Raw genomic sequence first — 19,717 nt, forward strand, 5'->3', positions numbered from 1 at the left:
CAGAGGGTCAACCAATTGGATGGTGGTTACCATCCACTGGGTTTTCTTGAAAAGATACAAATCGCCATTGCCACGTTAGATGCCAATTAACCTATCAGTACATTTTAGAGTTGGGGAGGAAATTTGTGCAATCCTTCCATACTGCATAGTGTGAGTCAAACACAGGACCTGAGTGCTGCCAAGCTAGAGGGCTAACCACTCAAGCACCAGGCTAGCTTTCCTACTATATACTTATAGTTAAGAGCAATAGATAATATCTTAGTACTGCCTTTCACTGTATATACAATATTTTGTAAATCTTCGCTAATTACACTGCATAAAAATTACAAGTATTCCATTATAATACTACAGGTCCCAACATGTCTATGACAAAATAGGTTGTGTTGAGCTATGACACAAAGCTCCTTATTAAATATCACAGGAATCTGTGCTTAGCAAGAATTTGAGCAATTTTGAAGACAAGAGATAAAATAGCTTGAATATATGCATTCTTGGCTAGGAAACCCTACAGAATCCTAAAACAAAAAATGTATACATACACTGTGTATATATATACCCTGTTTCCCCGAAAATAAGACCTAGCGTGATTGTCGGTGATGGCTGCAATATAAGCCCTACCCCCCAAATAAGCCCTACCTTGTTTCCCCGAAAATAAGCCCTACCCTGAAAAGAAGACCTACAAGGACTTTAACTAGGGCTTATTTGGGGGGTAGGGCTTATATTGCAGCCATCACCGACAATCACACTAGGTCTTATTTTCGGGGAAACAGGGTATATATATATATATATATATATATATATATATATATATATATATATATATATATATATATATATATTTATTGCAAGTTTTAGGAGGAGATTTACAAGAAACTAAAGACATAAAAGTAAGTCGTCTTATATTATATAACATATTAATACTGGGGGCCTTACTGATATTTGCATATGCAAATATGTATATGTAATTAAGGATATTGGTGGAGAATATTGTGTGTTGCATACCGGAGCAAGGTATCTCTGTCCATTTATTAAGCCTCAGTAGATAAAAAACTAAGAATGGAGCGCAGAGTGGGCATGGGGTTGGGGGTCTAAGTCTCTTATTTACCTCTTGACTCCATACACCATGTTTATTAAAGAGTCCAGCCTGCAAAGAAGGGACAGGAGAGGGAGTGCAATGTTAGTCAATGCCCAGGATTACAGGGGTGGGAGGGGCCACAAAGCTGCTCTGGGTAGTCACAAAGGTACAAAAAAAATATAAAAAAAAATCAACACAAGTGGACTCTATAAATCTAAACATTCACAAACATGCTAACTGATAAGTACCATAAGTGCCTTGAGTTAGCATAGAATTTAATACTGTTCGTCTAGCAGGCAAAGAACACTAAATTCTTTAGCTAAAAGCTAAAAACCACAACAACAGAAAAGAACCACAAAACTACTATACAAGACTCACAATTTACAACACAAAAATGAAAATGCTAGACAAAGAAATCTCCACTAGACAAGCACTTAAGTTGATTGATTTAAAAAAGTGTTGCCCATGTTATAATTGTTGGTATGAACATATGAACAACACCAGCTCTTCCTGTTTTTCAAATCAGGACCAATGTGCTTAAGAACACAGCTACATACTAAACTTACTTGAACGTCTAGCTTTTGGGATGAATGAAAAAAAAAATTGCACAAAAGAAAACATTGATGGGAAGAAGACATCCAACATTTTTGATTATTGATGTATCAACTTTTTGGCTGATGCACCCAAATTAATGCTCATGAAGCTGTGAGGATATTCTTTTATGTTCAGATGATTGTGAAAAAGTTAAAGCTTTTCCATCACTAAAAAAATTGGGCTTACCAAAGACAGTTGCAAGACATTCTGATGGAACAAACCACAGAAGCTGACTACTGATGTAGCCAGACACAACAATTTAAGGGTCAATGATAAGGTACCACAATACCATGATCTTGACATTTGGATGAGCCCAAACAACAATCTGATGCTTCATCAGTTTGGTTGCTGAAATCTGTTCTATTATTTGGATAGGTATATTAACTAGATCAAGGTTAACACAGGAGTGGGTGAGATAGCTAACTAGAGAAGACCAAGTAGAAGGACAAGTCAGGAAAGTCACGAATGATAGAACCTGACCTTGGTGCGATGTCAGCATGAAATGAACAATTGACGTGAAGACACGGAAATGATATTCAAGCTTCCAGGCATTTTTACCAACAGTTACCAGTCATGAATAAGATCAAGGTTCAGTTGGTGAGTTGGTCAGTTGGTGAGTTGGCCAAAAGACTGTGGTTCAGAGGGTACAGTAGACATAAGTCAACAGTGAAGGCCTCTTAAGCTTGTTGACAAAATAGTCCATAAGTAGGATGAAACTGGATGAACAGTGGCCTAGGATGCTAAATGCATGTTGTAAGTCCATAAATATGTAAGATAGATGCCTAACCAAACATTACAGAGGAAAGATCCCTAAGCAGGTGGGCAATGATGTAGAAATAATAATGGAATGCCAAAGACCTTTGCTCTTTAAGGGTAAAGAGCCTGGTTACTTTAAGGTGGTATTATGACATCACTATGGTACATGAAAAACCACACAGATTGAGTGGTGGATAGCCCCTGGTGTTGAATAATCCATAGATGAAAAAATGATTGAAGAGAACCTGTTTGGTAGTGGCAAATGAGGTTTGGGTGTTGTGCACCAGCATAGGATTGCTAATGATTGGGGTGTCAGCAAAGTAATGAGATGAGTGTTACATAGCCAGTTAAGAGGTGTAGTAGGAAGAGATATAGGGTGACTAGGAGTTGGGAAACAAATTGGAATTGTGATCTAAAGGACTTTCTTCATAACTGATAAGCACTAATATAAGAGAAGAGCCTATTAATGAAGAAAGTAGAACAGACTTGGTCTGTTATGTGTTAGTTCTATGGTATATGGTATGTGGGCATGGAGTGGAAAGGGTTTAGAAAAGAGTCAGGAGAGACTAAGTCAGGGATGAGAATGGGGTGATAGGTTTATTGTAAGGGTGGCTTACCTGAATCTCTGTGTCTGGTGGTGAAGGGGTCCTGTGTACCTCCGGGCTGTGGTCTGGTAAAGGTGGGTAAGCAGGGCCTGACCTGTTTTCTGGCTGGGGTTGTTGGCAAATTTCACTGTGATTGGTTCACTAGCTCCCAGTGGTTTTTGCCCATTCAACCCCTTGATTGCTTCCTCGGCCTCTATCCTCTTATCAAACCGGATGAAGCCCACTCCTCGCGAGACCCCTGTAAGTGAGATAACCAGGAATATCATAAGTGTACCTCTTCATAAAGCCATTCTCTTCAACCTCCATTTAAAACCAAGTTCACAGTTTAGATAGTTCCACTCTAAAATAGTAAGTAGCAGTGTCAGAGGTTTTAACCTTTCCCTACTCTGTTCAAAATGTAAAAAAAGCTTTGGCAAACCTTAAACTTTAAAAAAAATTTAAACAATTAGTCTTTTCTTTTCAAGAGGAAACTTAGCTAGAAACAAAAGTAACTTGTATCTACATAGAGAGAGCCTTTTAACTGTAAAACGTCTGTCATACCTGTGACTTGGTCGACCAAGATACGAGAGGTGATGATCCTGCCATACTGTGAGAAAAGCTGCTCCATCTCCTTCTGATTCATAGTTTTTGGAAGGCTGCTCACGTAGAGATTGGCATCGCGTATGGAGGCAGAGCTTGGCCGTGCATAGGATACCTGTGTAAAAAAAAGCAAGATACATGGGTGTCAACCTTTTCTTTTAGGATGTCTCTAAAGCCAAAAAGTTTTTATTTTGTTTTGGATAAAGTAGGGAAGGCTGGAACCCCTTTTAGCTTTTTATGACTGCCTGTGTCTCCACTTGGGAGATTCACACTCTCTATCTGTCATAATGACCATTTTTACCAAGAGCTAAGGTGAGGAAAAATGTGAAAATTTGGGGTTTTCACAAAAACAGAAAAAAAGAGTAAGTCTTTCAATGGGGGCATCGGTTTCATGGACATCCCCCACTTTGGAGACATTTCTTCTCACTTCATGTTGTGTCTACAAAACAGGGAATAGAGGGAAATCTCCCCAATGGGACAAAGACGCAACAGCTCATTAAACTCTACTAGGAGTACAAAGCTTGTATGCATAGACATTTCCCAGTGCTGGACAGAGAACCAAGTCTTACTAGCTCTGACGCCAGGTGGTGGTATAGAAGCACCCCATGCCACATAGTTAACTTTATCTGTTGACTAAATTCAGCTTTTTTGGTTGGCACAGACATACTGAAAGATTAATATGTCTTCCTTTATCAAGCAGAGCAAAGTGCGGTATCCCAGTGCAACTAGATTTTAGCTTTACACAGACAGGGCAATGGAAGATGATGAATGATTATTTGCGTTTGATTACTGTGCTTTAAGTATTATGAAATACACCCCAGAAAATGATTTGGGGCCTCAACTGAGGTTTGATCAGATTTAAAGCTAATATCTGATCACCAGCACATTTAAGAGAAAAGAGGAGAGGACTTTCATGAAAAAAGTGGTTGCTTTTGGTTATAAGAACAGTTCTTGGTTTATACACTTTTTTTTGACCATGGAACTTGATGTCCTATTTGCATAGGCAAGTTAATTGGCATCATGTATGATCCTTTTGTATCACTTGACCCTTCCTTTTAGAATTTAAGTTCTAACCAGCAGGGTCATCTGATTCCTCTTGAATTAAATTGTATTGCAACTTTACTGCCTACCTCCATTTTGTTAAGCGCTGGCCTGGGCAAACTGTTGTTGCTACTGTATATAAATCATTCATAATAATAATAATAACTATGAAGAATGACGTCTGTATTGCCCATAATGACCGAATGCTGGTCATTCCCATAGCTTTGCAAAGGGGGGGGGGGGAGACATTGCATAGCATGCACAGTTCTACTAGAAGCAGACATACCATTTATCCACTGGGTGGGCTCCAATGGGTGGGTATTTCAGTGCAGCTCTACCGCAAAAATGCCTTGTCTCCTATGTGCCTGGTTCACACCATCGCAAAGTGGGCATTGTGCATTGAGCGGGCAGTGTGTGCTAAAAACAAAACTACAGCAGGCCGTACTTTTTTCAGTGCAGCACAGAGCAAGGGAATCCACTGCCTCATGCTGTGTGGCGGCAAATAAAACTTTATGAAATGTCACTATGTGACATTTCAATAAAGTTTGTTACAAAAAAGGAACAGCGTGATGCAATCAGCGCATGGGCACTGCAGTTGTCCAGCCGCATCATAGCACACACCAGCTGCTACATTGTAATTCAGTGGCTGCTGTGAATGGACCCTGATGCAGACTGCAAAAGGTCAGATCGGTGACCATCGGTGCAGGGATCTTGGCCAATAGTTGAATGGAGGGGTCCAACAATTGGTCTCGCACAGGGGCCCCTTGCAGACTCACTGGCTCACTGTTTGTCACTGGCTAACACTTGCGAGCATCATCACATGCCTGATGAAGGGGTCCTGCGTGGCTTCGGAGTGTTGCACTACTGTTTGTGATGTGATCGTTCTTCAATAAAAAATGGCGTGGACTTAATTGAAGATCTGTAGTGTACTGGCGAGTATTTACATTGTTACGAGTCATAAGGACACACCAGCAGGTCCTTATATTCTTTGACATCAACAGGAATTCAAAAGTGTGTTTGGAAAGATCGATCCCCACTCCACCCGTCTGATATCTTATTCTGAAACGTTTTACATCTTCATTCATAAATTTCATTCATGACTGTCTGATTAACCCCTTAAAGAAATTATTTTGTTTACATTCATCAACCCTTTTAATATTTTGTGCCAAACTGATGTTGATGCTACAATATCAGAAATGCCACAGACCAACACAGCGCTTGCAGAAATGAAGAGGTTAATTGGTTGTTTTCCCCAGAGAGAAAGGATTGTTTGCTGAGCCCCTAGCCACCGTTACCACAGAAAGACTCAGTCGCTCAAGGGAGTCTCCCATGAGCCTTTGCAGCATCAACACTAGGCAGAGCAGATGGAGACAGATCTGATGCAATTGTCTCCATAAACCAAAAGTTTAACGGAAGAAAAAAAAACAAAAAAAAAACATATATTTGACTTCAGATTTAATTTTACAGATTTTCTTTTTTTAAATCTCTGTGTTTTATTGATGCTATTATGCAAAGGGAGAGGCAGTCATGTTCCTCTATGATTTCCTGGGTCACTGGGGAAACTATCTGATTGGATGCTGCCACCCCACGTGACTCTAGCAGCTATCTTGGGTCAGATATGTGTAGGGACGTCACCCATCTGACAGGGACAGTAATTAGCGGCTGGGGAAGGTTCCAGACGAGCAGGCAAAGGACAGGGAAATAGAAGTATGGGTTCACAAAAAAAAAAACATACAGACTTACCTAGATGGCTGCATCTGTCCCCCACCGGCTCTACACCGAGTGATCAAAGACTGTTGATTGCTCGGTTCTCAGTCTTCAGTGAGCAGAGTAGTTGACTCACTAGAACACCACGCTGTGGATGGGGTGGAATCAGCTGGCTCAAGCTCTCAGCGGCTTGCTGAGAGGCTGAGCCAGCTGCTTGTCAGGCATCTGTAGGATCCTGACATTATTGTTGAGATCCCTGCAGAGCCTGCAATGGTTCTGTGACTTCAGGTGACAGCAGGCTTTACCGCAGGTCCACTATGAAGCTGAACCAGCTGCTGGTCAGGCTTCTGAATGAATCCCAACATTAATGTTGGGATCCCTGTAGAGCTTGGACCAGCTCTGTGATGTCAGCCAACAGCAGACTTTTGTTGCTCTCAGCTTAATCTGGGACACAGGAGTTCAGAACAAAGTGCACTCCTGTGATCCCCAGGAGAAGTGTGGACAAACAAGCTTTGGACATACTTGTCCTTTAAGCCCAGTGAAGTAAAGCTGGCCATACACTGAGTGAATTTCGGGCTGTTCCTAATGAACCCTCCAAAATTAAATCAGTGAGTGGCCTGGTCGTACTATTTTGCCCGGCATTGTTTGAATGCAATATTGAAGGAGCTGGGCTGCAAATTGTTGGGCGTACAGCATCTGCATCCAATCAGATGCAGGCAGCCTTCATGTATTCTGAAAGTTGATGTTGCCGACTGTCAAAATGCAAGAGACACAGTGGGATATTTGTCCATCCATGCTCTTTGGCATGGATGGAGGAATCTGTTCGATTTCTATTGTTCAGTACGCAGGCTGAGCAAGAGAAATCTATACGAGTATGGCTTTAGGTACGATTGTGTAGGCCAGTTTACATTCAGGTTTTCATGTGTCAGTGTATGTCAACTTGTTGAGATCACTCCTGTACAATTTCCCAGTCTGTGTTTAGTTCACTGGTGCACTCTATCTTCAGGGAAAGATAAGTGGACCTCATGCCTTTCCTGCCCTCAGCTTCTGGTGAATTGATCATCAGGAAATTGTTTGATTGGATTGTTTGTTAGATGTTGTACTTCCTAATGACCAACAACTCTGCTACACTTTTGGCTTAGTCCAGCAAAGAGTTCCAATAGCTGGAGAGATGACTTCACTATTTCCTAAAATGGCCTGACAACTTTCTCACTGGACAGAAGGGATGATGATGATTCATTGTCCAATGAGAAGGCTGAAGTTGGAGAGGGAGAATTTTGGATGTTGAATGGGAATGTGGTTTTGAGATCAAACGAATGTGAATATCTTTTTCATTCGGAAAAAATCCTTTCACCCCAAAATCGAAAGTTAAAAGAAACCATTTTTTCACGCTACATTCGTCAAGTCATCAAATGTACCTGATGAGAATTTTCATATGAACATTCATATGGATATTTGTATGAATGTTTGTTCAAATATTTTCTACTGTAAGGCCAGCTTAAAGGATAATACCCCGTACACACGAGCAGAAATTCCGCCAGCAAAAGTCCGATGAGAGCTTTTGGTCCGAAAATGTGACCGTATGTATGCTCCATCGGACTTTTGCTGGCAGAATTCCAGCCAGCATAAGATTGAGAGCATGTTCTTAATTTTTCGTTTGGAAAAAGTTCCGATCTGAAATTCCGACCGTCTGTACCAATTCCGATGCTCGGAAACAATTCGACGCATGCGCGGAAGCATTGAACTTAATATTCTCGGCTCGTTGTAGTGTTGTACGTCACCGCGTTCTTGACGGTCAAAAGTTCAGCGAACTTTTGTGTGACTGTGTGTATGCAAGCCAAGCTTGAGCGGAATTGCGTCGGAAAAACCATCCAAACTTTTCCGACGGAAATTTCGCTCGTGTGTATACGGCATAAGTTCACCTTTTTTTTAACATGTTACAGTCATATCCAGGGTGTAACATGTAACATGTTACAAATGCAGCAGGCCCCCGCACCCTCCCGTTTTGACAGCGAGTGGGCCATCTTCTCCCCCTGCTGGCTGTCACAACCAAAAAAAAAAACGTGGCCGCGTCATCTATTTACAGTGTTTTGTGAATAGGAAAACTACAAGTCCTGACAGGCCTTTGTAGCTGTCGGCTTGTAGTCCTCAGTTAACTACCAGGGCTGTTGATCGCATTTACACAGTAAATTATTCTATATATTTACTGTGTAATGGCTGAGGGATCTATCAATCTCCATTTATTTCTGTAGTGATTACCTCTAAAAGTCAATAGAAAAAATGTAATTTAGCAAACTGAGGCAGTAAAGCGTATCGACATCAACAAAAATTGCTACTGTTGATATGCTTGATTATCTCAATCTGCTAAATTACATTTTTGTATTTTAAAGGAACCATTTGCACGGCTCCACCCATTATCCTACATTGGGGAATAAAGGACCTGTTTTTTGGTGATGACTTATAAACACCTTCTGTTTTGGGAAGGCATTGCCATACTGCAAGAATTATTTTTCAAATTTTCTGCAGCAATAAGTATCAGCTAATAGGTGTAATCATTAAACAACAGCTGCTATCTAAGATGCTCTCCGCCAGTAAAACACAACACGTATCAGCTGTAGTCCTTGATGACCCAAGTCACTTTCATTAGGAATAAGTGACACTGACAGCACATTAAATCCATCGCTGTGCGGGGTCACAATAGGTCCAGCCCCTCTTTTCATTATCTCTGATTAGGTTACTTTTTGGCTTTGCAAGACTTTTATCCTTTAACTTTTTCCTGCATTGCACTGATTTGGCCTTTAATGGCAGCAGCTGGCTTCCTGTCCCAACCTATACTACACCCCCCTCCATTGAGATAATCTCCAGGGGCAATACCCCATAATTAGCCCGAGAGTGGACAGATGGCTGAGTGCTTTTGTCTCTTCCCCAAGTCCCCTCCTTCCCTTCCCTCCCTATTCACAGCATCCTTCTCCCCAAGGGGGCGACATCTGAATGACAAAGGCAAGACAAAAGAATGTTCTTCCATCTTGGTGGACCTGCTGCCTGAACGATATGCTGTGACCTTAAGAGAGTAGGTATACTGCTTGGAGGGCATCTGTCAGTCTGCCATAGGGGAGGGGGAGGCATATCTTATTTCTTTGTTTCACTGATGGAAGGGGGGGCGACAATCTGTTCCAGACAATTCTGTATGTATAGAATTGTACATGACAAAAAAATATATTTATCTGTCTTATTAACTTTTCTATCTAGCCTTTATTTTTTAAGACTGTAAGCTCTTCTGGCCAGGCTTCTCATCCCAAGTGTTTCCTGCCTTTGTGTGCACTATAATGTTATCATTATAGCACCTTCACATCAAACATCTATCTTTATATCCCTACTATGTATTTTTCTACATATGTAAACCTATCTATCCAATCCATGTCTATATCTACCCTTAAAATACACATACGTAAAGTGCATAGTGCTCCAATCCAAAAATTAATTCATTATTCAAGTGCAAAATCCACAACTAAAAGTGTCCAGTGCAAAAGTGCTCAATGTCCATCTAATTTCACAGAAACATTCACATTTGAAGGGTTCCACAATAGTCCCACAAATACTTTTATCTTCCACTCAACTATAGCTTTCATATATGGTGCTCCTTCAATCACTGTGTGAAACCTCCACCTGCACAATCCACTCACCAGATTTTTAGACCCACTATTACAGGGTCTGTATGTGTTCCATAAATCTAAGGGTTCCACCACTCCTCCACTTATGGGGATCTTCCTCTCCACCTCAAGGGTTCCACAACTCCTCCACTTATAGGGATCTTCCTCTCCACCTCAAGGGTTCCACCACTCCTCCATATATAGGGATTCTCCTGTCCACCTCAAGGGTTCAACCACTTCTCCACTTATAGGGATCTTTCTTTCCACCTCAAGGGTTCTACTACTCCTCCACATATAGGGATCCTCTTCTCCACCTCAAGGGCTCCACCACTCTTCCACTGCAGGGGGTTCCACCACTCCTCCTTCTCGGAGGTTCCACCACCACTGCTCTCAATAAATCTAGACCAGTTTTCCACTATTTTACCGATATAGGAATTTACTATAGCGATTTATCTATATCAACTTTTTCTGATGGTCACATTTTTTGAATAACTACAGCAGCTTAAATAGGTTACTGAGTTGTAGTGCAGGCTTTTATTTATATCTACTCATTTCATCTATATCCATTGTACATGTGTCTGCTGTTTCTCTCAGCTATAGTCATGTTTATACATATACAGTAATCCATATCTATATTTTTATTTACACTATCTATATTTCTTTATATCTCCTGTCTATGCATCTAATACATGTCTGTCTATCTATCTATCCCATGCTTGTTTACTAGGGAGGTAAACAAGCAATAGACAAGGAGCATCACATCTGAAAATAGTCATATGAACCTGGTCTAATTTATTCCTTGATTGTATTTTCCCATCTGTGAGCCATAAAGCTGGCATACAGGGAAGGCTCACCTTACATTTGAAGCTATGTCATTGTCATTGCCATTCATGGTCATTGTGTCGTTCAGTTTTGTTAGTGCAGTTTGGAAGTTGCATATTAAAACATCAAGAAGAACTTGCTATTTTGCCCCATAATAATCGGTTAGAACCCCTTTATATGCTGCTAAAGAATGTGTGGGAATACAAAGGACATAACCAGTTGCTATGATCCAGCGCTATGAGCTGTATTCTCATACATGTTTACACACAAAGACCACTACAGAAGAAGACAACAGATTGGTTAGCGTGAGTTACATTTCTCATTCTTTGGTGTCATCCCTCTTGCTCACCTTGATGGTCTTAGTCTGTAGCTTCAGCCCGTTGAGGGTATTAATGGCCTTATCTGCATCATTGGGATCCACGTAATTTACAAATCCATATCCTAAGCTCTGACCTGTGAGGGGGGAGAAAGAAAAGGAAAGTGTAAGGGGTGTCATGACAGAGAGTCCTGTCACACACAGATAAAGAGATCTCCACAATTGCTAGTGGCATTGGAAGGGCAAAGGTCCCCCGACAGACAGCTCTGTGTACACAACAAAGGGGGACCACCTGCCTCTCCATGTAGAAGAAGCAATATGCGTCGTCAGTCAATAGCAATCAAACCCTCTTCACTGAATGAATGGAGAGCCCAGCTCCTAAAACAATCCAAAGATTTCCTTGCAAGCAGACTCCATGGAAGATGCTGTTAGCTGCACTTTGCAGGACCTGACTACAACCAGATTCAGATGATGCAAAGCTGCTATTTTAGTGTATAAGTAGATGTTGTCTTGTGTACAGTAATTTTACAAGGTCATAGGGCCCATTTACACTTTGTGTTGCAGTAACATGTTACATGTGCTGCATTTCGGTGCTTTTGATTTTGACATAGGGCCCATTTACACTATTGTGCTGCGGTACCATACATTACATGCGCTGCTGCATTGTGGTGCCATTCATCTTGAACAGCACTCCATCGCACTAATGCAGCTCACCTCCCTTGTTGCGTGCTGCATTATACGGCAATGCTTTCGAGTGTGTTGCTTTCGAGAAGATAGCTCATGATGAATTTTGGGTGCATTGGCAGTCCAATATTTTCAATGAGCTGTCTTAATGCAATGCACACTAATGCACAATTTAAAGCAGAACTAAAGGATTAACCTAACCTTGTCTGTACCAGTCCAGGTCCAATGCCGGCACTGGCATCTTCTCCCCAGATGCCAGTCTTCAGGCATCTCCATGGTTAGGCTTTAATCTGGCTACTACACACTAAGTTTGATCTGTCCTGGCCCTGGCCCTGCCTGTCGCCAGTCTTCCATCTGGCATTCTTCAATTAAAAAATCAAAGGAGCCAGACAAACGATTGTTAACTAAACAGCAGCTGCATCCAATCAGATGTAGCCATTAAGCAGGTATTCTGACAGCCACAGGTGCCAGCTGTCAAAATACAAAAGCAGCAGTTGGAGATTTGTCTGTACGCACTACACAGGGTGGATGGAAGAACCTGTTAGATTTTTTATAACTGTGTACAGCCAGCTTTATTCTTTTAGTCTAAATGCTGATAGATACTAATTAATGGGCAACAAAGGGTGGGATTAAATTATTCTCATAATTATGTGTTTATCCAGTAAGGAAGCAGAGTATTCCAATCAGTGAGTGAGGGGGGGGGCTATACATGGCTTTCAGATACCACTGGTGGCTTTTCATGTGGCTGGCTCACATCACAGGTCTTCACAGATGAATATTTGACCCCTGCAAGGCTATTCACTTGTGTTTATGATAGCACAGATGTAGATTTGAGTATTTGAGTACAGCAGCACGCAGCCATTCATGTCTAAGCCTGCATTTGCACCTGAGCAGAGTGTAAGCAAATCGTTTTTTTCAGGCATTTTTGAGGCTTTTTACAAGCGTATTACAAGCACCTTTACATGTGTATCAACCTTCAGGCAAAGGGAGGCGAGCAGTTCTTTATCCATTGAATCCCACCGAATGTGCATTTATAGGTGCTCCCATAGAAGTGTATAGGGCCAAAAATATTTGAATACAGCTTATGTACTTTTTTGAGTGTAGGGCATAGAACGCAGGGCAACTGAATGAACATGGGTGATTAGAAAGAATGTGATTCTGCATGTTGAGCATAGTCAGGAATAGGGAAATTAGAAAAAAATGTCTCAAGTTTGAATAAGGGCTTTGGAAGGCTGTTCCTGGGCTTCCTGGGCAGGGATGATAAGTCAGTACATTGAACAGGCTCAGTCACCAATGCGCCTAAAACTTTTATAAGCTTTTAGTGATTTGGCTTACATATACTTCAACCCCTGTTCTATTTAATAAAGCATATGTAAAAACAATTTTTAAAAAGTTTTGGATAGAGTGGGGAAGAGTTAGATAATAAGTATATTATTAATGGCTAATTTTATAGAACCTTAAAAAGCCGGTCTTGATAGGTTCCTTTTATACATCTGATAACTTGCTTCCACAAGCCAGCCACACCTGTTATGTGCCCTCTGGAATGCCGTGGGCCAGTTGATAACCTCCCATGGCTTCCTATACCACTTCTATGCCAACAACACCCAGATCTATCTCTCTGCTCCCCAGCTGACTCCCTCGATCTCTGCGCATATCACATATGTATTGAGCAACATATCAGTATGGATGTCACACCATTTACAAAAGCTTAATCTAAAAATTAGCTTGTAATATTTCCTCCTCCCCAATCACCCCCCCAATGACTTTATAATTGAGATCAATAGCACAATTATTGGTCCCTCCACACATGCCAAGGTGCTAGGTGTAATCCTAGACTCTGACCTCTCCTTCGGGCCACTACATCCAATCACTGGCTAAATCTTACCACCTTAACCTCTGCAACATTTCCAGAATTTACCCTTTCTTAACTAACGACACCACAAAACAAATTATTCACTCCCTTGTTATTTCCCGCCTTGACTACTGCAACTCCCTCCTCACTGGCCTACATTTGCACAGACTATCTCCTCCTCTTCTGTCTATCATAAATGCTACTGCTAGACACATATACCTTACTAACCGATCCATGGCTATGGCCCCTCTCTGCCAATCCCTTCACTGGCTTTCACTAGCCCAACGTAAAAAATTCAAAATACTAACCACAACATACAGGGCCATCCACAACATCACCCCCAGCTACATCACCAACCTCATTTGCAGATATCACCCAAATTGTCCTCTTTGCTCCTTCCAAGACATCTTGCTCATTAGTTCCCTTGTTACCTCCTCCCATGCTCACCTCCAGGACTTCTCTAGAACCTCTCCCATTCACTAGAACTATATACCCCAGTATGTTCGGTTAGCACCTACCCTGTCGGCCTTTAGGCGATCCTTGAAAACTCATATATTCAGGGAAACCTATCCAACCTCCACCTAAAAACTATTCTTCGGCCACCTCTATCAGATCATCCCCCATAGCTATTACCTTTTGTACCACTTTCCTCCCCCTGTAGATTGTAAGCTCTATGAGCAAGGCCCTCCTATTCTTTCTGTATTGAACTATATTGTAATCGTACTGCCTCTCTTTGTATTGTAAAGCACTGTGCAAACTGTTGGCGCTATATGAATCCTGTATAATAATAATACATGTCAGTGCATATACTAAAACCTACAGTACATCGCTGGAGCAGCTAGTTCTACCTTTTATCTCCCCTTTAGCTTTATGGTTCTGGGACAGGTTCTCTTTGAGCAATTCTGACGCTGCTGAGACACACCTGAAAAGATAATTTCTTTACATTTCTGCTTTACCGAAAAGAAATTCTAGAACATAAGAAGTGGATGCTGGCTTGCTAATGGAATAATCTCTTCTTTTTTTTAAAAAGCCCATGGCGTGTGAAACACACTCAAAAACTTCACGCGGTGCCAAAAAAAGTGCACACACATAAAGAGTGAAACACAAAAAACGTGCAACAGGCATACACAAGCCCTCTAAAATCAGAGGGCCTTGCCCTGAACCCCCGGGGCGTTAGGCTCCAGATGAGAACTGGGGTATTTTACACTTGGTCCATCTGGCCGAAACCAGACAGACCCCTTCTCTGGAGGGTCTGCCGAAACAGACCCACCCAAATACTTGGTGGGGCTCCCCCGAAGGGAGACCCCATGAGAGAGGGTGAACCAAGCCAGAAGGCCATGTCCACCGCTTCCCAAGACTTTCAGGGCAGGCCCAAGGACCTACATCCTACCAGTCACACGTGCAAAAACCATGTACAAACATAAAGATACAAAAAGTGGCAAACAAGGGCTTAAATAAAAGAAAGTGGGGGAGAAGGAAGTGGAGAGGAGAGTGAAAAGTGGTTATTGTGTGAAAATGTAATAATCTCTTTGTTTAGCAGCTGCTCATAGAATGGTCATAATAAGGAAATGGGAAGATGATGAGATTACCAGTGAATGCGGCTAATAGGATCTGTAACATACTGATGGGAAGATCAATGAAAACCGAAAATCTGGTCCCTGGAAATAGGAGTTACGACCCAAAGCGAAACAAAATGGATTCTATCTGTGCTTTGTCTACTCTAGTTTAAAGCTGAAGTTTAATCTGCATATATTTTGCCTTCCCTTGTTTCTCCATTCTTTTCCCATCAACATGCTAATGAAACATTTAAATAAAAATTCTGTTTTTATTCACCTTATTTTAGACACAGTGACGTCACCAATGGGTCTCTGTGCATTAAACCTGTCTCGTGCCAAATACTGCTTTGAAGGCTTGCAGATAACATTCTAGCAATTACATACAATGCAGTTCTATCAAGGGAGAAACCCAAAGTTCCCAACATTTTGTAACGATTTTCCAGCCCAATTCAACTCTGAGAACTATAGAACCATCCCACCACCTCGTAATTCTGGAGTTGAAGAGACGTGGTATTCTATAGTCCTTTCCTAGGGTGCCAGCACTGCTTCTCCATTGTCACCCTAGTATGGGAAAATGGGAAATGTGTTGCTGGCAGGATCAGAGATGAAAACAAAGACAAAAAGAAAATTAATGCAGCCACCACATCTAAGGACTGGTAAGCAGTAATATATTAAAGTCTGTCCTTGGGTTTAGATACACTTATCATGGCAGATTGTCTGATTTTTTACCAACCCCCTGCCCCTCAATACCAAATGCTTTAAAAAGCCATTTGTAAACAAACCATTTGTATAGGTGATGTCCCCGTACCTAATGGCAATGCTGAAGTCCCATGAGAATACACTCTAGCTTGTAGCAAGAGTGCATTCTTGCAGGATTTTCGAATTCATTAGTTTGGTGACATCACCCATGTGTCCCACAAGCACCGAAGGCCCAGGCTGAGATGGTGGAGGAAAGGTTTGTTTACAAATGGGTTTTGCCATGGAAGAGATGAACTCTTCTATAAACTGACCATATAACACAACTATTTCATAATTTCAGAAAGAAAAACAGTCCTTAAAAACAAAATAGGGCCTGGTTTTCGAAAGTTCAGTGAAAAGAGATAAGGCTAGGTGATGTGAATCTGATTAACTATACTGTCATGTGCAATATAGCGTAATCATATAGCGGTAATCATGTAAAATATTCCTCTTGCCTGTTGGACTATTGGATGTAAGTTCGTGTTACACAATATTAATAAGTACAGTATATTAGTATCTCTCCAGATGGTTTAAGGTAACTTTTATGAGGAATATAGAAAACCATTGTTGACCCCTCCCTCTGAAAATGCTAGCTGTTATATTAATCCAATTGCTTCCATTAGGATTTTCCTATATTGCATGCGGTTATGACCTTCTAGTACCTGATATATGCTATTTGGATATGAGCACAGACTCTTTTTTTCCAGTTCTATTTGATCCTATCTTAATGTTACACTAACAATTTATGCATAGCTTTTTTGTTCTACTGTGTGAATTGCATTGTAGCATCAAAATGAGGATAACGCTCTCTTAAAGTAAATGCATACATTCGCTTTGAGCTTTGCCATTCTGCTAGGTTACATAAAAGTACATTTATGTGATATTGTTTTAATCAGCAGACTTTGATGGCTTATTTTGGGTTTACATATCTGGGGGTGCAAAAACTACATAAATATTGCACTGGGAAACATTACAGGAAAAAAAAAATATTTTATTTGCATTTTTCTAAAATTCTTCCAAAAAAAAAAAAAAAAAAACCTCCACAAAATAAATATATATTTATAAAAATCTGCTACTAGATTAAAGCTGTGTCTGTCCCAAAATAAGACATATATAATAAGTGATATAGGCTAGACTACAACCATAAAAAGGCATAATGTGTGGAACCAAGATATCTCTGAAACAGAAAAAAAAGCTCCAGGACTCAAAATGTGTTTGGTTCAGCAGGGACCAGCCAAATGTAGATTCATGTAGGTTAAACAGAAACTGATCTACCAATCGACTTCTGTACAACCGCACTGCAGGCTATAGGGAAGTCTCCCTGCTGTCAGAATACAAGGATACAATGGGGGGGGGGGCAGTTTTTTCTAATTCAACCTGCTAGTTGAACAAAAAAAATACAGAATCAACTATGGCCAGCCTTGCACTTTAAGTGTGGCATTATATGTCCATTTGGCTCATTATTTGCATGCATGTATTTAGTATTTTGGTAAAATAGGCTAGGCAAATAGGGATCACTTTAAAGTAGATAGCCAGCCTAGATATGATTATCATATCCCTGAGGAGCATTGCCATAAAAGATTTAGCCATACATGTGTACAGACAGATCTAATAAATCTATACGTTTAGGGTGAACCTTTGTGGGCAGCCACTCCCAACTTTCCTTTAAATGTGCAGACTACTGGACTATTATCCCAATATACTTTAACTATCTGGTAGTATATGTTCCTTATGGGGCGTACACACGGTCGGACTTTTCATCTACAAAAGTCCGACAGCCTGTCCGACAGACTTCCGGCGGACTTTCGGCGGACTTGCAGCAGACTTTCTAACGAACGGACTTGCCTACACACGACCACACAAAAGTCCGACGGATTCGTACGTGATGACGTACACCAGACTAAAATAAGGAAGTTCATAGCCAGTAGCCAATAGCTGCCCTAGCATGGGTTTTTGTCCGTCGGACTAGCACACAGACGAGCGGATTTCGGGGTCCGTCGTAGTTACGACGTAAAGATTTGAAGCATGTTTCAAATCTAAAGTCCATCGGATTTGAGGCTGAAAAAGTCTGCTGAAAGTCTGGAGAAGCCCACACACGATCGGATTACCAGCCAGCTTTAGTCCGTCGGCGTCCGTTGGACTTTTGTAGACGAAAAGTCCGACCGTGTGTACGCCCCATTACATTGAGGTGTCTGCTTGGAATATTCAGAAATTGAACGCCTTGGCATCTTATTTGCAATCTTTCACACTCGGTAGGTCCATCTATGCTTCAATAACATTCCTTGATTGTAAAAATTCCTTTTTGATAATATTTAATATAAAAACAAGTATATGTTTGTACACCTATATTTTGACAATTTGTAATTAATTGTAATTTACAAAAAACTTTCAAGTAATTAATCCCTATTCTGTTGTTGTCTTTTTTCACTATTTCTCATAGTAATCATTTCATACAGCACTCTAGAATCTCCCGAAGAAGCTCATTCAAAGTGAAACATGTAGAGCAGTAGTGTCTGTATATGCATATGAAATGAACTTGATATGCAACAAAGGATTTTTTATGATAATGTTTTTATTGTTATTAATAAAACATATTTTTTATAATTAAAAAATACTATGCTTTTTTTCTCACACCTATAAAATCCTGCAGTTTTCCTTTTTTCATGTATTCTTCATAAAAATTGTGATGTGGTGTCCACTCTGATCTTGCAGCCCAAATTCTCTTTATTATATCTGGTAGTAGTTAGTTACATTCAACTTGACTTGTTCTGTAATGGTGTAGACATTTCCTAGTTTGCCCAAGCCACTGAACTTCTGAAGAACCAAATAAGTGGCTTGGAGAAGCTATGAAAGGTCTTCAGTACTACAGAACGAGTAAAGTTTCATGTAACTACTACTTAGGGTTGCCACCTCATCCCTTTAAACCCGAAAACACATATTAATTAGACAGGATCTGTGGCTAATTAAGGTGGTAATTAAACTCACTTGGTGCCTATTCTGCATTAAATTAGCATCAGGACCTGTGTAATTCATGTGTTCGGGTTTAAAGGGATGAGGTGGCAACCCTACTACTACTTCAGAAACAGCTTGTAAAAATGATTATATCTCCAGCTTCAAAGTACATCAGCATGATCGGTAATTTGTAGAAGATTTTAAATAAAAGAATGAAGAATGTGGTATACCTAGAGCACTTGACCACCAGACCAACCCCCTCCACCTTGCACCTCCCCCCTTTCTTTCTCCTGGCAGATGTGTGATGTCCCTGGTGCGGGAGCATCGCTCAAGGTCCTCTGAGCCTGCTCCCTCACTTGTACGAGTTGCAGCTTGGGCCATTCAGCCCTTCGGCTGTATTGTGTGTGCGCATGTTCTCGGATTCGCACGTGCACTTTGCGAGTGATCAGACCTGGTGACGTCACACGCAGCCGATGTTCGGCACGTGTGTTAGACGCCAGGTTGGGGACTATTTAAGCAGGCATTCACCTCCTGTCTAGTTGCAGTGGATGCCAACTCCAGGGGGGGGGGGGATATACCAGACAGTGGCAGAGTCAGGTGAGTGTTGATGTTCTGTATACATCGCTGCTACAACTTGAGATGGATCTTTTGCTCCACGGCCCCTCTCCCTGTTTACACAGGCTTTGGGGTCCGGTATATGTCTATACATCTCTCAGTATGATTCTCCCTTTGCATTTCAGACCGTGTGCTTCGGTTTGTGGCTTTTTTTAAGTCCACAATTGATCCGCTT

General features: G+C 41.1%; 1 protein-coding gene across 7 annotated transcripts in view; it reads right to left on the reverse strand.

The window, feature by feature from the left end:
• Positions 1 to 19,717, reverse strand: part of ELAVL3 (ELAV like RNA binding protein 3) — an 89,998-nt gene that overhangs the window by 15,618 nt on the left and 54,663 nt on the right. For 6 of the 7 annotated variants that reach the window (XM_073622673.1, XM_073622674.1, XM_073622676.1 and 3 more), the window contains 3 exons: positions 11,179 to 11,282; positions 3,571 to 3,724; positions 3,043 to 3,268 (listed from right to left, as the gene is read on the reverse strand). In XM_073622673.1, the coding sequence (XP_073478774.1) occupies positions 3,043 to 3,268; positions 3,571 to 3,724; positions 11,179 to 11,282 (484 nt within the window). Of the gene's footprint in view, positions 1 to 1,086; positions 1,145 to 3,042; positions 3,269 to 3,570; positions 3,725 to 11,178; positions 11,283 to 19,717 lie in introns of those variants that run through there. The other variant, XM_073622679.1, reaches the window with a different exon arrangement.

Source organism: Aquarana catesbeiana, linkage group LG03, assembly GCF_042186555.1.
Source record: "Aquarana catesbeiana isolate 2022-GZ linkage group LG03, ASM4218655v1, whole genome shotgun sequence".
Taxonomy (NCBI): domain Eukaryota; kingdom Metazoa; phylum Chordata; class Amphibia; order Anura; family Ranidae; genus Aquarana; species Aquarana catesbeiana.